The sequence below is a fragment of the Urocitellus parryii genome, chromosome 4 (assembly GCF_045843805.1).
Source record: "Urocitellus parryii isolate mUroPar1 chromosome 4, mUroPar1.hap1, whole genome shotgun sequence".
NCBI lineage: Eukaryota > Metazoa > Chordata > Mammalia > Rodentia > Sciuridae > Urocitellus > Urocitellus parryii.
Window position 1 is genome coordinate 145958538 of NC_135534.1, and position 17658 is coordinate 145976195.

The 17658-nt window shown below is 37.3% G+C and overlaps 1 protein-coding gene across 1 annotated transcript in view; it reads right to left on the reverse strand.

Annotated features, from left to right (window-relative positions):
• Window positions 1–8765: 8765 nt before the first annotated feature.
• Pum3 (pumilio RNA binding family member 3) overlaps window positions 8766–17658 on the reverse strand; it is a 37069-nt gene continuing 28176 nt past the window's right edge. Inside the window, exons 14-18 of the mRNA XM_026406472.2 lie at window positions 15842–15984; window positions 15000–15222; window positions 12843–12930; window positions 11916–12006; window positions 8766–9054 (exon numbers count right to left, since the gene is read on the reverse strand). Coding sequence (XP_026262257.1) covers window positions 8922–9054; window positions 11916–12006; window positions 12843–12930; window positions 15000–15222; window positions 15842–15984 — 678 coding nt within the window. The 3' untranslated portion in view covers window positions 8766–8921. The remainder of the gene's footprint in view (window positions 9055–11915; window positions 12007–12842; window positions 12931–14999; window positions 15223–15841; window positions 15985–17658) is intronic.

A 17658-nucleotide genomic window follows, 5' to 3' on the forward strand; every position in this document is an offset into this window, starting at 1 on the left:
TAAATCACCTCTAGATTACTCATCTAATGCAAAGTAAATGCTATATAAATTCTTATATTGTACTATTCAGAGGAAAATGACAAGAAAAAAATCTGTGTAATATTCAGTAAAAACACTTGTTTTTGAATCCCTGCGTAGTTGCATCTACAGAGTTGACTTTATATTTATAAATTACGTATACAGAAGTATATCTAATAAATTAAAAAAAGAAAACAGATTTAAAGAGATAGCACATGAAGGACATAGTTATTTTCTGCATTTGATTTTTATTGATGACTTAAACATGGGCTGCAAACTTATTCCTCTTCACTTGCTGAAATTTTATGTCTTTTACTATATTTCTGATCTTGGCAGAAATTTGCTTTAGGAAGCTTCTTAACTTGCTGCTCATTTTCACAGAAGTAGCACTACTTTTTGCCCACTTACAACTTACAAAAAAACTTTCCTATTGTGTTGTCTGCCTTTTCTTTCACAGCTTTTCTTGATTCAAGCAATTCTCAACAAAACTGTTTATGGGCAAAATTACTTGATGCTGTCTTCTAGTTAGAGGGGAAGTTCTTCCATCAGTCTCACTTTGCTTAATTATAAAATTTCGCTAAAAATTCTCAATCTGGTAAGAGGCCTTAATGTTATGCAGTAACTAAAATTGTACATCTCAAAAGCTTTTTTTTTAAGACAAACTAAACTTGAAAATGCAATCTGAACGTAACAAAATAGCTTTCCAGAATAGTAACATCATGATTGCAGGTGACAACAAAATAGCAACTGGAGTCTGCCTGTCCTACTAACGAAAGAGGCATCACCTAATGTTATCAGTTGAAGTGAACAAATTTCCTGGGTTTTACTGTACTAAAACTTTACAAAACATAATTATATCTAAAGTGCAATATAAAAACAAAAAGCAAGTTTCTATGTCAAAAGTACAAATATAAACTGAAAGATTTATGTAACTCATTAATGAGAAAACAAGGAAGGTAAAGCTAGTTCAAAGGAAGATAACAGCAGAGTAAAACTATACAAACAAACACACTCACACATAGACACATTCAATGAAAGACTACAGGAGTAAGAGGTCAAACTTAGATCAACTCCAGGTAATATTCTACTTATGGCCCCTCCTTGCAAAGAAAATTGTCCTGTGGCTCTGCAGATAGTGCTTTAGAATGTCTTTATATAGTGCAAATCTTTTTGTTTGGATTTTACATAATTTTACCTAGTAGTAGAGGCTTTTGCTTGTTGTTCTTTTTGTTGTTTACTCTATAAACCACAACCCTGAAATGTGAAAGCAAAACAAGTCAGGGAAGGGCTGGGGATGTGGCTCAAGCGGTAGCATGCTAGCCTGGCATGCGCGAGGCGCTGGATTCGATCCTCAGCACCACATACAAATAAAGATGTTATGTCCGCCAAAAACTAAAAAATAAATATTAAAAAATTCTCTCTTTCTTTAAAAAACAAAAAACAAGTCAGGGAACATCTGATCCATCTAGAGTCAAAAACCTATGAAGTTCTACAAGTTGCCTCACATGTACAATCTTATTTGATTCTGACCTCAGCCCTGAGACTTTCAGGTATTTTCCCTACTTCCACAATTAGAAAACTGGAGTTTCTGAAGACTAGGACTTGCCCACATTCCTGGTCAGAACCTGGGCCAAGCTGCAAAGTCAGAACTTCTGAAAGCAAACTCTAGGGGTTTTTCACCTTGCTCTTAACCACTCACACTGCAGGGAAACCCTGTGCAAATTAGGGACCATAGATGCTTTGCTTTGTCGATGAAGACACTGAAAACCAAGATCACCTGCCTAGCAAGTTGGCAGAGTGCAAGTAATTTTCACATTCTCCAAGAGTCCAAGGCTATTTCACCTAAAAATAACCACCCAATTAGCCCATTATCCTGGCACAGACTCAAATTAAATCTCTGGAGGCCACGACCAGTACACAACTGGAAGCCCCCCACTTCTTTGCTGTACATAACTTGTTGGACTAGGTAAGTGACCTCAATTTATCCCTTTCTCCTTCCTAAGGAAAAAAAACTCCCTCTTTCAAGTCTAGCTCTCTGCTGTCTTCTCAAGCAAGCTGAGACTTCACAGGAAGGTTTTATGGCAGGGAACAGCTAAAGGTGCTATTCCTGCCACAGTCACTTGCATTTTAGGAAACTATTTGGGCTCAAATATATTCACCCTCTGCTTCCTAAACTGTGGGCAGAAGTGATTGCAAGGGGCCTGCAAACCTTTTTTTTTTGGTATCGGGGATGGAACTCAAAGACACTCAACCACTTGACCACATCCCCAGCCCTATCTTGTATTTTATTTAGAGACAGGGTCTCACTGAGTTGCTTAGTGCCACGCTTTTGCTGAGGTTGGCTTTGAACTCCCGATCTTCCTGCCTCACCTCCCAAGCTGCTGGGATTACAGGCGTGTGCCACTGTGCCAGGCCAAACCTTTCTTAATCCTAGCTAAAAATGACAGCTTAGCTCATGTTTGACTGTGGTATGTATAGGGGTGGGAGCCTTGGAAATATTCAATAGTAAAAACTTGAAGGATCAGAATTTTGATTTACAAGCTGTCATAGGGGCCTTTGGGGTAACCCCCAAATCTCCCATGGTTCTACTTACCCACAGGGAAGTCTGGCCCTGAGAGGCAGTCCTGACTGTGCCAGGCCCAGCTTAGGTACTTACATACAAACTTGTTTAATCTACAAAGATGTGAAATATTATCTTCATCTTATAAATGGGGAAACTGAAGCAGAGAGGTTATGTAACTTGCCCACTGAAGCTGGCTATAGAGTGAGGCTTCAAACCATACTGTGTTCCATATAACCTCTCATTTTACCTGATATTCATCTTCCAAAGAAGTGTAATTCATGTGCAAATGTGTTGCAGAAGACAGTTCATCCTAACCTTGCTCACCTCTAAGGAGGGTTCAATAATAAAAACTCTAGAGAGGTGAAAAACAAAGCAGGCTTACACAGACCCTGGAAAACACTTAAAGGAAGGAGAAAGCAGAATATTGTATTTTATCAACTGTAAATACACTTTTAACTCTAAGGTCCACAATTATTTTATGTATCACTAATGAAAAAAGTTGCCAATCAAACAATGGTCATGTTAATATGCCACTGATGTCACATTAATCTACCACCTGATTTATTAAAATGTGAAAAAAATATGCAGAAACAAATTTGATGAAATGCAGAAACATATAGGCAGGCTGCTCCAGACCAGGGTCTGAGGAGCTTGGGATTCTGGGAGAAGAAACAACATTTTTCACTATTTTTATCAAAGAAGTTCCAGAACTCTCAATGTTCCCCACCAGATCCTGATTTGATGCTATTTATTTATCAGAGTACCATAAATTAACTAATCACTGTGGCTATAGGAATGTGTTGAGATTAGGAAGACCTGAGTCATGATTCATGGGCTAAGATAGGTCTCCCCCAAATAAGATCAATGTTGAAACATGGGAGAACCACCCCCAGAGAGATGCCAGCCAGAAAAAAACATGTCTGTTGGATTATTATTACCAGCAGAGTGAATTTGATCAGATCTATATTTAGAACTAGACTTAGATATTGAGCAATAGATAGGGCAGAAAAGTTGTTTTGGTAAGAAAAACCTACATCTTGTCTATTTCCTCAAAAATGCTTTCCTGCTGTTATGCTGGTCTTTAAGATTCCCATTACTACCTCCAGCTGAATGCAGCAACAAGGCAGTTACGTCTTCACTGCTAGATGTATCAATCTGAATATGAGTTTTAAACGCAAAAGAATTTCTATCTAAAAGGAAAGTCTGTTTTCAAGCATCTGGAAGTCATTTAAATTTTAAATACTCATTATGCTTAATTATAGTCATGAAGAGCACAAAGTCAGATGATTCTCATGACCTCAGACTCCTATCACCTTCCATTCAAGTAGTTGTCACGTATCAGGCACTACTAAGAGCTAATCATTTCCTACCAAGTTATGATTAACTCCCTAAAAACAGGGAAGCTTGGGCCAAAATTCCTCCTTCCCACATTCTGCAGCTCTGTCTGTCCACTTCCATTCAGCAAAGGCACGGTCCAAGCTTACAACTGGATTAAACATTTTTATAAATGAATGAAACATTTTTATTTTTATGAAAGACTCCAAACACCATTCTTTTATAGGAACAGAAGGAGAGGCATTAGCATTGTATTCCAAGGCACCATTTTGAGAACATGTACACAGCAGTGTCTGCACACTTTGGAATGCAGAGCAGCCATCTAGTTACTATTCACAAAAGACAGGTAAGTCAAAGAGCACACTGAACCTCCTGTTTGACCCTGTTCATCTCAAAATCTTAAAAATCAGAGAATAAAGTTTGGAGATTTGGGGTACCTCGGTGGTGTTTCAAATTTAGAAAAAAATGAAGATAATTTTAAGCTTGTTTCCTTAAGTTAAGCAATATGAGAGGCGACAAGAGCTTAAGTGGTAGTATTTTATGTTTGTTTAGTTCATTAGTTTTGGTCTAGAAATAGCTTTTGTTAACTGGCTCCCTTCTAAGCGCAGCAGCTCTGAGAGCTTGTGTTCTCTTACCCATTATTCCAAATACACACATCTCCTAAACCTTACAAGACTTACTCATCTGCTAAATTAAGATATAACTTTTCAAAACTGCCCTGAGAACAAAACCAGAAGTGCCATCTCCTATTTTAAAGCACCAACCCTTTGAGTTTGGATCATATCCTCCAAGGGGTCCTTATTCCAGTATGTGAATGTTTATAATGTCAGACCTACAGGGAAAATGGATCTCCCTTCCTTCCTTCCTTCTAGACATCTGACCCTTGGAAAAAAAGCATGGAGTTGATGCAAAGTGAAGACTATAATAAACTGTTTTCAAATTAAGAATATTCTCAAATCCAATAAGCTCTTCCTTGGAAAACAAGCCCCTAAAACAAACCAGTTCTGTTGTTTTTAGTTTGTTAAAAGTATTTTTAGACAGTTGCTTAAAAATGGAATATTGCTAAATTTATTTGTTCCTTCCAGAAAGAATCAGACATAACTAAAAAATTAAAATGACATAAACTCACAGGAACAAAGTAAACAGGAAAGAAGCTATCAGTAGGTGAGCAATGGCACTGGAAGAACAGGAAACATTGGGGAAAGTGGCAGAATGGAAAGCTGAATAACCAGTGCATGCAGAGAAGCAAGTCAATTCTCAGCATGATGCACCCGGAATCCCAGGTACAAGATGTGCCATGTCCTGGTGGAGGAATCTGGGGGGCTGGTCCAAACTTTGACCCTCCACACTGGCAGAATCTGGTGGCATATTTTGGGGAATTATGCTGGTCCAACTGCACAAGATGAGAGGACTCCACGTATGAGACAATGTAAGAGAAACTATAAACTATAATGGAAGCAACTTGATTCATTAAAACTTACACACTGAGTGCCAAGCAACTGGAACATGGGCTGCAGGTGGTTTGCTCTCAGGAGGGTACAAATACTGACATCTAGAGGAATACAGCAAAACAGCAGGATCCACAGCTAGAAACCCACACAGTACATCCTACAGCAGAGAACAAGAAAAGCCTACCTCCTTCCCATGAGTTTCAAGTGTCTACAACATATAAGGAGAGCCAGAAACCTCTCCTGCAAAGCCTCAAACACCAAGACAAAAAAAGAAAAAAAGAAAAGAGCAGACAACAGAAAAGGGGCAAAGCAAAGTAAAACAAAACAATCAGAAAACATGACATTCCCAGAGACATACAGATACTGACTACATCCAAGAAACAAGACATTTTACTGGAAGGGCTGGCAGACAAAGGGGAAGAAATAAACACCTCACCCAGAAAGCAAAACAAAAAAACCAAAGAAATAAAAAAATAGGAGTAAAGGAGGAAAATTGGAGCTTCAGACCACCATTCAAGATGCAAATACAGGAACTCCTGAAACAAAGACAAATGAAAACTGGGGAGAAAAAGTATGAAAAATCCAAGAAACAATACAAAATCATTTCCCAGGATAGAAGTGCTTGGTTTTTCTAATTAAAAATAGTTTACCAAGGGCCCAGCATGAAGAATGAAAAGCAGACATACATGACATACCACACAATCTTGAAATACAAGAAGGCTGATGATTTTAAAAATAATAGTGTAAATTTGAAGATTAGTCTATCCCTCCCCAAAAGGCCACATATGAAACTGGTAACATGGTACTGCATTTCTGCACATTCTGTGTGCAGATTTGCACACAAAAAAACCCCAATGCTTCAAATTATTAAAAAAAATTAATTTAAAGCTAGAATTCTATACCCAGCTAAACTAGGTATCTGAGTATGAAAGTAGAATAGACCTTTAGACTTGGAAGGGCTTTACAATGTTACCTCACATGTATTTTTGCATTTGGAATGTATAAGAACCTGTGACCATTCAATTAAATGTGTTGAGCAAGAAAGAAAAATGCATGGCATCAAATAAACCAGAGAAAATGAAGGCAAGGAGCGGGAAGATGCTGCTAGACATATAGCCCATTCTTTAGGACATCCAGAAAGCTGGGGGCAGGGGCGGGGGACAGGTCTCTAACAGGAAGTGGAAATGTTAAATTGACTGACATGTAGTATTAAGTTAGATCGCATGCTTTTAGACATAAGTTTCTAAAGATCCAATTCACAATTACCTAAGTGAAAAATGGGGGTCTATTTTCTTATATAACCAGATCTTCATCTAGCACAGCTTCAGTTGATTTATGTAGCAGTTAAATATCATCAAGTTATAGATTATTTCTAGCTCTTGCTCAGTAACTGTTGGCTATCTTTTCTCTCGGTTGCAAGATGTTGCAACAGCTCAGGCACTGTTTGCACTGAAGGGACTCTTCCTGTGGGGCTAGGGTCTTAGAAACCTTTCTCAGGAATACCATCTCTTTCACAGTTCACTGGCTGAGCTCCTTCCTAAATCAATCACTGACTTAAAGAATGCAGCCCCAGGATTAGTTTACACCAGTGCTTTTCTGCACAAAACAAGGGAACAGGTGTATAGTTGGGCAAGTAATCTCACATTTATAACCCACTTGAGACACTAGTTGGAAAACATGGAACAGGACAGCTAATCCACATGGAAAGAAATAGAAACAAGGGCATCTCACTAGGCTAAAGAGGAAAATGGCCATCCTGTAGTTGTTAATGGAGCCTATGAGGGAAGTTTAAGCAATTCTGGTTATAAAAAAAAATTAAAAATTATGTAAATGAAAACAAATGAGACAGTGATTTATTCTAGGAAAAATAAAATGGCAGAAGAAATGAAAGTTCACTGCTTGATTCAATATTTAACAATTTTTGTAGATGTAATATCATAAATCTTTTGACTGATGCAATTCTACTGGGAAGTGAGAGGGAAGGGGAGGATTAGTGGTGGTAAAGTTCTTAATCTGTATTTTTTTATCATAGGAAGCCAGAAGACAACATCTAAAACTGAAAGATTAAAAATAAACACTATAAAAATACGATATTTAGAAACGGCACAGCTAATAACAACTAGAAGTCATTCTGGAGAGGATAAGACAGGGATATTGAGGAGGGGGTGGAAGAGGTGGCTACTTTTTATGTTTTACAAAAGTACTTTTTAAATTATTTACGTTATTTTATATTTTTACTTTCAAAGATGAAAAAAAATAGCCCTGCCCCTAGCCTCTGAATGGGCCCTTTATATGAACATAAATCACAATGTATTAGTAAAAGGCAAGCTGTAATGTAGCCTTCTCCCCATTCACCTCCTCACACAATGCCCAATTCCCCCAGCTGCCCCACCCCATACCCTGAGACTCAGAGGGTGGTAGTCAGGAAGAAATTCGTGTGAAAAGTTATAGGTATCCGCTCTTCTGTTCTTTGAGAAGAGTTCACACACCCTCGCAGGAGAGAGGGTAATGAAGACTAGGCAGCTTTATGTTAGGAGTACTACGGGGACCCCACAGTCTGGATAGGAAAGCTGCACTCACTTCTCCAGGAGTGTAAACTGCAGTTGACAGGCATGACTGGGTGTCCTGTTTTATCAGACTACTTGAGACAGAATCAAGACATGTACTGAAAGCAGCATGGCTACATGAGCCCCACTGACCTACCTGCCCTTCTAAGTTCTGCTGTTCAGAGCCAACTATAACATTCAGACATGCTATTTGCACTCAGACTTCTGCACTAGAACAATTTTGTATCTTTTTGCCTTTTACTGTATAGACTTTTGACTATTTTAGTGCCAATCCAAAGGTAGAATGTCTTATCACAAGGAGCTTATTTACTTATAAGACCCAAATCCAGAGACAGGGAGATATTCCCAGTGACCCTTACCTTAACACTGTTATCCACTGTGATCCTCTAATTCATCTAGCACATTTCCTGTATGAGCTTAATTTACCGAAGTAGCTTTCAAAGAAAACTTAATATGGAACTCAATCCACAGAATAATTAGAATGCCCTCATTAAAGGGTCCCCCACGGCTTCCTACACTTCAGTTCAAAACCATTAATTCCCATCTAACTGATCCCACCAAAGACACCCATTGGCTCTTCTTTTCCATATTCTGGCTTGCTTTGGCACCAATGGTCCTCTCAAGTCTCAACTGCTCCAGGAAGCCTAAGTACATGCTCATTAAAGGTGTCTTCTCCCCTGAACCAACTCATTCAACCACACTTTATAGATATTTGGTCCCACCATATAACCACATAGGATTTCTAAACTTTCTAAGTACTGCCACACATTGTGATCTGCTTATTACTCAAAATGAGAGAGCTGTAATTTAAAAAATAAAGACCATTTTTAGAAATAATTTTATATAAACAGATTCTTATACAAAGAAGAAACAAATGTACAGAGCTCCCAAATTACAAAAAGGTGGACTCTTGCCATTCTTTTCTGTGTTGGGAAGAGAACAGAGAATGGGAAAAAATGATTCCATTGTTTTTTTAATTCTTTCCACCTACGTGGTCAGTTTCTCAAGTAGAGTTTCTATTCCTTTGCTTTTACTTTTGTTTTTTTCCAACGTGGGAATCAGGCTTTTCAGCCCAGCTTTGACTTTGTTTGCAACTTCTTGGTCAGAACTCTGCAGAAGACTGAAGACAGAAGAAAAATTAACAATAGTTAATTAAAAAAAAAAAAAAAACCCTAGATAATTTGCAATACTACCAGTACCCACAGTATAAAATATTTCACTAATGTTGAAATGAATCTTCTAACTATATACACTCTAATTTTTTTTTTGTTCACCAGATGAATAGGGCCAGTAGTCTATATATTCTAAAACCATATAAGAATGTTTTATAATCTTGCAGGTAGAGTCATTCAAGCAAAGATTTAAATGACTCTGATTATCACAGTATTTAATTATATCCTGCCTTAAATTATTCTACATGCCTTTTATCTTTTCTTTACTATCTATATTATAAGCTCAAGAGCAGAGTCCCTGTGTTTTCTTTCCTCTTTTTAATTTTATTTTATTAATCTACTCATCTTTTTTACTCAAGAAAAGATGAGTAGATTAATTAACCCAATTGAATGCGTATACAGGAAGCCTAAGTGGGGTCATGAAAGGTAAGAGACAGCAAGCCTTCTCACTGAGCTCTACAACATGCAGTTAAGGAGAAAGAGTTTCACTGCCTGAGTGTGAAATGTTATAACTACACAACTAAAAGCATGATATTTAAATTCTCTAGGATTTAGTTTCCTGATCTGTAGAATGGGATTTACAACAGAATCCACTCTTTTCAGTTGGTTGTTTCTTTATGGTGTAGAAATAGAACCCAGGGTCTTGCACATGCTCAGCACACACTCTACCACTGTGTTACACTCAAACCCCTACAGGGTTCTATTTTGAGTCTCAAATTTTCTTGGCACTTAGCAAACAATAAATGTTACCCACTCAATAAAATAATCTGAAACCTTGTTTAAGTGTTTTGCCACCAAAGTGAATAGAGCTGGGAGACTAGTAGCAGTAGGCCCATTCCTTTTACTGGGGCCATGTTATAGGCACCTCACCACAGAACACATGCCCGAGTTTTCTGTTCTTCCCCTGCTTCTTCAGGACCACATGTAAATGCTAGCCTCTGAAACACAGTCTAGAAGGAAATTAGTTGGTATTTTCAAAAGTCCCAGAACCCAATAACTTTCATCATGTCAGCAAAGAGGAGGGCCAGTTATTAGCATTAAGCAGCATTCCACTGCTGGTGGGAGACAAGCAATAGAACTACTTGCCATCTGAAAAATTGAAAATGATGAAAAGTGAAGTACCCTTTTAATGGATTTGTGACTCATGTGGTGTTTTAATTTTATTGGCTAAATAGTTACATAATGTATACCACTAATACAAGATAACATTTAACACAGTAAACATAATGACAGGCATTTTATATGCATGGTTTTCATAACAGCTTTAGAATTATTAGTAATCTCATTTTCAATCAAGAAAAACCAAAAAAGTTCAATATTTTCCCCAAGGCTACCTATAATCTGGGTCTGGAGGCCAGGCAGCCTATCTAGAGCCAAAGCTCTTACATGATGGGAAGCTCAGCTTCCCTGAGTTATTGTTCTGCTGATGTACAAGGCTGATTCTCTCTTTCCACTCAAAATAAGTCTTTTTCATTTGCTATAAAAAGGTACAGCACCAAAAAGACAAACATCAATAAACAACTACAACAACGAAACACATCAAGATTTCCAAATCACAAGTTTTAAGTAAAATATAAATAAGCAGGAGATTTTATCAAATAAATAAAATACTGCAATATTCAAAAAATAATAATTGTACTAATTAAGTTACATATAGTTCAACTTCAGTTTAGAACCTCCAAGTCTTTCATGTCTTCCTGTACTAGTTCCAAATAGTACCCCACGATAAACCTGTAGTATTCTTATGTTTGAAATCTACTCAAGAGGAACTCTAATAAAGTACCTTTATAAATTAATTTCATAGTATCAATGAAATTTCTATTTAATTGAGAGTAATGAAAGAATGTGTCAGTAGGTGTTAACTTTCTAAATGTCTGGTAAAGAAATTAATAACAAAAAGTTCGTGTTTCAGCTAGTGAATTTTGACTGTTCAACATCAACTAGAAAATTAACTAACATTAATGAGAAATGAACAAAATGATCTACATGAAACACTCATGTACTTGGGGGTACTAATCAACCAGAAAAAAAAAAAAAAAGGGAGGCTTTTATGAATGTGTGTGTTGAGAGTATACGTGCACAAGATCAAATTATATATTGAAGAAACATTTAACCTTACATCTGTAAAAAATATTGTTAAACTGCAAAGCGAGTACAAATGAATTATGGTAGGAGATTCAATCTAGGATTAGTATCTGTTTTCCAAAACCATGGCAGCACAGCAGGGGAAGAATCAACAGTGACTGCCTCAAAGTAACACACAAATCTTATAAAACAAAAGCTTTAAACAGAGGGTTTCATATGGGCACAAAAAGCCTGGAAATTCAATGACCTGTAAATTATTAGAAAAAAATTAGCATACAGATTTTAGAAACAAATGCTTTCCTAATCCATTTAGAATCACTAAAAACAAAGAAAATTACATGTAAAGTTAGGCATGACTTAAAAAAAAAAAATCAGGTTTGTCACTGCTTCCTAAGGGACACAAATTACTTACAAATTTTATATATATATATAAAAATAAATAAATAAATTATGTTTTGGTCAAAACCATCATATAATGCCTTGTGAGTGTCATCATTTTGTGATCTCTGATATCCAAAAGATGGCAGTAAAAGAAATCATAAGGACAACTGAAAAAGCAACATTTGCTTTCTAATATTTGATCTACTTGTCTAGACTATGGACTAATTAGTAAAGACTAATGCCAGATTACTAGGAACAAGTATTAGAGCTGTGAGGTAAAGGGGAAGGAAGTGTACCTTTGTATGACTGGGTCCTGAGCACAGAAGAAACATGATCTACCTACCTGGAAAGAATAATGGCACCTCGATTTATACTAGCCCAGGACTTCAGGTTCTTCATACCAACATGTTCTACCAGTGTTTTTGCAAAACATCCTATAAAGATATACTGAAACTTAGTGAACTTCACTTTTTTTAAGATTTTAAGTTTTCATATTGGAAAAAAAAAGCAGTGAAAGACAGCTTCAAATTCCTATTCTTATAGGGGGAGTGAGAAGTGGCAGCTCTACTGCTATACTAGTCGCCTCACTAGCTAGAGAGATGTAATTTTCGTCTTAATTCACGCACCACCTTTTTCAGACAGTTCATAGCCGAAACTTTTCATCTGGTAGGAAAAAAGTGGCTTAAATACCACATGGAATGTGAATACAGTAAAAAAGGTCAGGTTAAAGACAGGACTAAGAGGGGAATAGTATACAACATTTTAAATACAAGATGCTGTTCTCTTTATAGATGAGTTTCTACAGAGCAGCTATAAGGCTTATTTAAAAAGTGCCAAGGACTGGCTTGCCCTTTGGTCACACACATTCAATGCCAAATAAACAGGCAGCTGTCCAAAATTCTCTGATGAGGATAATATTCTTCAGCTTATTCTTTTCTCAAAACTAGAGATTAAAAACCAGGCCTTTTCATTGGGGGTAATGCTACACTATCTGCCAGGAACAGAATGGCATTCAGGGCAATGACCAAGTCTGGTTAAAAATCTGAAGTAGCAGAGGAGGAAAGAGAGAAAGCATGAGGGAGGGTGGGAATGAGGAAAAAAAAAAAAAAAACTATAGGATTCTCGGACACAAGTTTTTATTCACAGACATCATTTCTAGACACTTGACAAACTTCATATGAACTTACTGGGCCAGTGTAAAGTTCAGTGATGTCAGGAATTATAGAAATTCCACATAGGATGCAAGAAAAGGACAAGTTGCATGGCTTACCTTCTTTTCCATTTTCTTTCATCTTTTTATCTTGTTCTATTAACCATTTCAGAACTAGATGTCCTGCAGGATGTTCTGCAACATGAAGCTACAGGGGATCAAGAAGAGGCTAATTCAAACATCTGTTTTCACCCACACCTTGGCCCAAGATTCAACCTATATAACCACACGTAGGTAAGGATAAAGTCAAGTTTCAAGTTCCACAAGGCTTAAGAAGTCTTTATCTAGAATATTCTTATAGCTAGAGGCACCAGAGATAGGCTGAAATGAACTTGGTTATGCAAGAATGCAGCTCCTGCAGGGCAGGGCACATTTGGCTTCCTGAATTCAAGTCCAAACCACACCACCCAAAACTACACTCAATGGCAATTCTGTAGTTCTGAGGTGAGAATAAACTTCTGAAACAGAATACCACAGCAGAAACACTGAAACCTAATTTTGAATGATGAATGGTGTTTAAATACATGTGACTACAATGATCTGAGCAGGTCAAGAAAAACTGTTTTAGCTCAACTTGACTCCTTTTTAAGGGCCACACCAATCATTTCCATCTGGGGACTCTGCATATGAAGTATGGGAAACAATGGCACAATCTCCTTACAGAGAAACTTCCGATACACACTGCTCATTCCCACTTGGTAATAAACTGCTTCAGGAGGGCAGAGGCCAGGGCTGCACTTCTCCTTCCCAATTCTATGCGTCAGAAGTATGCCATACACTAAATACATGGCATCATTTTCATTCAGAACCAAATACATATTGGTACAAAACATTTCCAAATGCCAGGCTTTGGTCTAGATGATTTAAAGCTGAATACAATATAACTGCTGCTATGGAAAAGGATCTCAACTGTTCACTCAACAGCACCTCCCCTGTCAGCTTTCTTTCCTGCTAACACCTCACCCAGCCACCCACCTTCTCTAAAGCTCCCTTTTTACTTTCAGGGGATACCTCCTGACTGGTCTGATGCAGTTCTGTTCATCCAAACTGCTTCTGCCAGAGATTGGCCCACAAGTGAATGTGATCTAGTTCTAGCCAATAAAATGTCAAGAAAGACTGGGAACTTGCCAGACCCAAGAGGAAGACTCTTGCTCTTTCCTTCCTGCTTGGGACTCTGATGTGTGGACTTGGGCTAAGGTTGTGAATGCTAGCAAATGCAATGCAAGAATAGCTGCAAAGATGTTAAGAGTGAGCCAGGAAGGTGGAATCTGGCATTGTGAGGCACTACTTTTATTACGGTAATTAACTATCTAACAGCTACCAAGAGGCAACTTATCATTTAAGCCAAAAAGTTAAAAGTCCTTGGACATAGACTAAAATTCAGATGTTACATTTAGTTCCCATCACATCCTGAACATAATTCAATATGAGAATTGACTTTTACTACTTTAACACCTTGCTTATATGTCTCACCAATGGACACCAGGCTCTAAGGACAAAGACCCTGTCATTTCATCTTTGAATACCTTTTAAGCATTTAGAACAGATTTATTCAAAGCAAAGAACTTAAGTAATCTATTTTTTTTTAATCTTAAAACTGTAATACTAGGGATAATAATGGAGGGCCACTGTGAGGATTGAGATCAAGGATTTGTAACTCTAGGCGACAGTAGAGGCCACTGACTCAGAAAACAGTAGGTTTACCATAAATACGTTAGAAGCTTTGGGAGCTTATAAACCAGCCCAACACAAAGGCCCAGTATGTCCTGGCCTCTGCCTTCTTCTTCCTCTGCTTGACAATTTCCATTCCCACTTCACCTTCCTGTTCTCAAACTGCTGCACTTGTGCTCCCTCAGCCTGGAATCTTCTTTCTACTATTTCTTGATGAGCTTCAAGTCTCAGCTTAGCTTTCCCTACCTTCAGAAAACCTTCTTGGAATGGGTGGCTCTTACAAAATTCCCTAAAACCTGTAGTTGTCCTTCACAGTTTTCACTTAGAATACTAACATTTTGTTTTTATTCTGTAGCTAACATGAATCATTATACATTTCTAAGAAATACAAGTACTGTAAAGGCATGTCGTTTTGAATTCCCAATTTTCAAATGTACTGTCAGTGTGAGGAGGATTAATTGTTGTTAAAACTCTTTGGAGTGATGAACTGACTTGAGTTTTTATAGCCCCCGCAACTTTCATGCCTCTCTTAAAATAGCACATTACCTCTCCGTCCTTGCCACCAGGATGTAGTTCTGCTGCCGCCAAGCTGGCAATGGCATTCATGGCAGGCTGAACATCTCCAATGGCAGATCCCAGAATATCAGACACCAACACACATGCAGACTTATCTAGCACCACCTCTTGGGCGTGTCCTTGCAGGTAGCTTAACAAAGCTGGAGAAATGGATTCTAAGAGCTCACGACGGCGGATCTCTGTGTCTTTTTTACTATAGGAATATGTTGAATGAAGTATTATGGTAAGAAAATTAGAAAAGGAAATAGTAATCTTATTATCACAAAAACCTTAGGCAATTATCATTGTCTGTGTCACAATCTATTGTAACTGTTAACAATTCTACTGAGCATATAGACAACAGGTGACTTGAGGCTGGAAGCTTAGTTTATGCAATACAACAACAACAAAAAAAACACTCAAACAAAAGCCCAAACTCCCAGACAACAATGGATTATTCCATAAGCTAACACATGCTTAAGACTACTGTATGGACTCTACTCCTTTCCTTGGGTACTCAAAACCAGAGTAACAGTAGTTCTGAAAATAAAGCAAACAAAAAACAAACCATGCACCTGAATACCCGCTATGTACCAGGGCTCAGAGGTGTTCTTTTGGCATGACACTTTTATTTCCTTGTCAAGTTAAGAACTTTAGAATCTGTCAAAATTACAGGAATGAAACAAAATTCACCTTTTGGGTTTTTTTAAGACATAGAGTAAGAGACAGAGTATGGATGTGTGACTATACATTTCTGGAAGTATAGACTACTCTGATTTCATGAACAGTCAAAGAAAGAAAAGAAGGACTCAAAGCATTCTACTAATTTTTACCTGTGTGCATTACCATCTCCTTTTTGCAGAACTTCAATGATTTCTGGTACTGTATGTGCAGGATCTCTTGGACTCAGTAAATACAAAAGGACCTTCCTTCCATATTTGTCATTTACTATGTTTGGCAAGGAACTGATAATTTCCTATAAAATTATAAATTAAAAAAACCTTTATGTATATCTACAAATTATGGTTGAGATTTGAATGGTAATGAAGAATAGACATATGACTATTTTCCAGTGTATTTAATGGAAAATGGAGTGAGTTCTGAACTGTCACATTAAAACACAAAGAGATTCACGTTTGGAGCATAGAGTCAATTCTCTACTGTCACCAGTATCACTAAACAATCCATTTATATTAACTGACTAAGACCAAGGACTTAAAACCTATTTAAAGTAGTTATCTTCATTCATTATGCCAGTATTTCTTAGGCCTATTCCTAGGGACAGTTCTTGCTTGAGTCACTGAGTAGATGGTTAATTTGTAGCTGCACTTAACCATAGCCTCAATGAAGAACATCCTTCTCAGAACTTCTCTGCTGAGACTATGTGAGGGAGATACAAAAACTGTAAAACAGAAAAAAAAAAATGGATAAAAGCCTTTAAAGTTAGGTTGCTCGTTCATGGTGAATGAAGGCTATTTAATTATTATAGTAAAAACAAGAACAGAGTGGGAATGGAAAGTAAATCCAGAAAGACTCCACTGAGTAGTTACAAATTACCCTGTATGACATTTTCAGTCAATATACACAGGCACAGGAACTTCCTTTTCTAGTGGCTGCAATCGAAGTGACAAAAGCAATGTTGCCCCATCTCAACTGAGGGCCTACGTAAATCTGATGTTTTCAAAGACAGAAAGTCACTGTTTAAAAATTCCTTTATTCTTGATAGAGAAAACACAAAGAGAGAACATCTGCTTTCCCCCACCCTTAACATTCTTGTTTCTTGTAATAAACTTTATATGCAAATGCACGTTTCTCAGTACCAAAGATTCTTAGAAGTGGCTGAGGCCAAAGGAAGAATTCAGTTCCATTGGCCATGTTTACAGATGAGGCACTCAGAAGGGAGAAATGACTTGCCAGAGGCCATGTAGAATCATTACTAGGGTCCTGACCAGTCTTAGTACCCTGACTCTAAATCTAGTCTCCTTCAAAGAAATCGTACAATCTTTTTTGAAGAGGACTTATTTATAAAATCATATTCAGGTCTGCTCTTTTCCAATTTGACTATTTATTATGATAAAATTACTAATTTTAGTGAAAGAAGGAAACTAGACTAAGTGAGTTATGAACCATGAGGCCACAATACAGAAAACGTCAAGATTCCATGGTTGATGATGAAACTCCAGATTTCCATGTATTATGTTCCTTTTTTAAAAAATCCCAAGCTTCCCTCATATTTTTGCATAAAAGTATGTTTCTGATAATTAGTAATAGTAGCTAACATTTGTTAAGTGCCACTAGGAGCCAGACACTGTTGAAAGCTGTACATCTATCATGTTAAATGACATTCACCACAGTGCCTGTTTAACATGACTCCAATCCTCACTTAGCTCTCCTAACTACTTCTCAAGAAGTTTAAGGTCACGTCATAATGATTCCTACATAAAACATACAAGTTTCCAGAATGGATTCAATAAATCTAACCACCTCAAAATGAATATATAATTTCAATCACCCTGAGAAATGAACTTAAAACTTCCATAATGCAAGGGAAGATGAACCAAAAAACTTTCCAAACTTATTGTAGAATAGGGAGCTTTTTTATATGTGTTTTTGATGATGGCATTTGATGCCCCATACGGGTGGGTAGGGG